Source organism: Lampris incognitus, chromosome 15 (assembly GCF_029633865.1).
Source record: "Lampris incognitus isolate fLamInc1 chromosome 15, fLamInc1.hap2, whole genome shotgun sequence".
NCBI classification, from domain to species: Eukaryota; Metazoa; Chordata; class Actinopteri; order Lampriformes; family Lampridae; genus Lampris; species Lampris incognitus.
In genome coordinates this window covers 46,615,095-46,616,816 of record NC_079225.1, presented here as the reverse complement: position 1 = coordinate 46,616,816, position 1,722 = coordinate 46,615,095, and the positions used below count along the sequence as shown (strand labels likewise).

The following is a 1,722-nucleotide window of genomic DNA, read 5'->3' as shown; positions in this document are numbered from 1 at the left end:
AACGGCGATGGCACGGCTGAAGCGAGTGAAGGGATGAGGGGAATTGCCCCAGACGGTGTAACTGCCCCAGACGGTGTAACTGCCCCAGACGGTGTAACTGCCCCAGACGGTATCCGGAGCAACATTCCTCCCCTGGGTGCTGGAGAAGTGCGGGAGCCGGAGTGACGCTGACGGGGATGGAGCGGCTGTTATTCCGGGCAGCGCAGCAGAAGGAAAGAGGAGAAGAAGAAGAGGAGGTGGCGGGGAACCGGGGCGCCCGGGCGAGTTCTTCGGCTCACCTTTAAGCTGAACGTGATGTCCGTCGGATAAGGGAGCGGCGAGGTGATGGAGGATGCGAGCCATCTCCGACCGACGCCTGTCCTTTACGGAGAGCCGGCGAATATCTCCACCAACGACACCCACGCCAATTTCACGTCGAGGGCGGAGGCGCGGCAGGCGAATCTGGCTCTGCAGGTGGGGCTGGCCGTCACCTTGTCCCTGCTCACTTGCGCCACCACGCTGTCCAACGCCTTCGTCATCGCGACCATTTACCAGTCCAGGAAGCTGCACACTCCCGCCAACTTCCTGATCGCCTCCCTCGCCGTCACGGACCTCCTGGTGTCCCTCCTGGTCATGCCCGTCAGCGCGCTCTACACGGTGAGCCAGACGTGGACTCTGGGACAGGTGGTGTGCGACATCTGGCTGTCGTCGGACATTACGTGCTGCACCGCGTCCATCCTCCACCTGTGCGTAATTGCGCTGGACCGCTACTGGGCCATCACGGACGCGGTGGAGTACTCCAAGAAGCGCACGCCGGCGCGCGCCGCCGCCATGATCGCCACCGCCTGGGTCATCGCCATCTCCATCTCCCTGCCGCCCTTCTTCTGGCGCCAGGTGAAGGCCGAGGAGGTGACCCGCTGCAACGTCAACACCGACCACATCTTCTACACCGTCTACTCCACGTTCGGCGCCTTCTACATCCCCACGCTGCTGCTGCTCGCCCTCTACGGCAGGATATACGCCGAGGCCCGGAAGCGCATCCTCAAGCAGGCGTCCAGGAAGCCGGGGGAAGAGACTCACGTCGGCCGGCTCATCACGAACTCGCCCGGTTCGGTGGCGTCCAACACGTCGCTCAACTACGGGACGACGAACGACGCCTCCTCGTGCGACGCCATCTCCTCCTCCGCCAACGCGAGCCAGGTGAAGGTGACGGTGTCCGACGCGCTGCTGGAGAAGAAGCGCATCTCCGCCGCCAGGGAGCGGAAGGCCACCAAGACCCTGGGGATCATCCTCGGAGCCTACATCGTGTGCTGGCTGCCGTTTTTCATCTACACCCTGCTGGTGCCTGTCTGCGAGTCCTGCTTCCACCCGGAGCTATTTGACATGTTCACGTGGCTGGGCTACCTCAACTCCTTAATCAACCCCATCATTTACACCATGTCCAACGAGGACTTCAAGCAGGCGTTCCACAAGCTGCTGTGCTTCCGATGCTGCAGCAGCTCCTAAGCTATACTTACTACCCTACCACTCATGTAGCCCCTGCCCCCCTGCCCTCCAGCCCCCCCCCCCAGTGTTTTGCTCTGCGGCTTTTGCCTTAAATTGGAACTGAACCCGGTACACCTTGCCCCCGCCCCGCCCCCGCTCCTCCAGGATGCAGCAGAATCTATTTCCATCATCCTTTTCGTCCAAGGGCAACAGAGCCGAAATCCACCACACCCGTTTGTGGTGATGTGGCCGTGGAAA

At 62.1% G+C, this 1,722-nt stretch overlaps 1 protein-coding gene across 1 annotated transcript; it reads left to right on the top strand.

The window, feature by feature from the left end:
- The first annotated feature begins 324 nt into the window (after positions 1-324).
- Positions 325-1,485, top strand: LOC130124893 (5-hydroxytryptamine receptor 1B-like). The gene has a single exon (XM_056294240.1). It carries the CDS (start codon positions 325-327, stop codon positions 1,483-1,485), a length of 1,161 nt encoding a protein of 386 aa, XP_056150215.1.
- Positions 1,486-1,722: the final 237 nt, after the last annotated feature.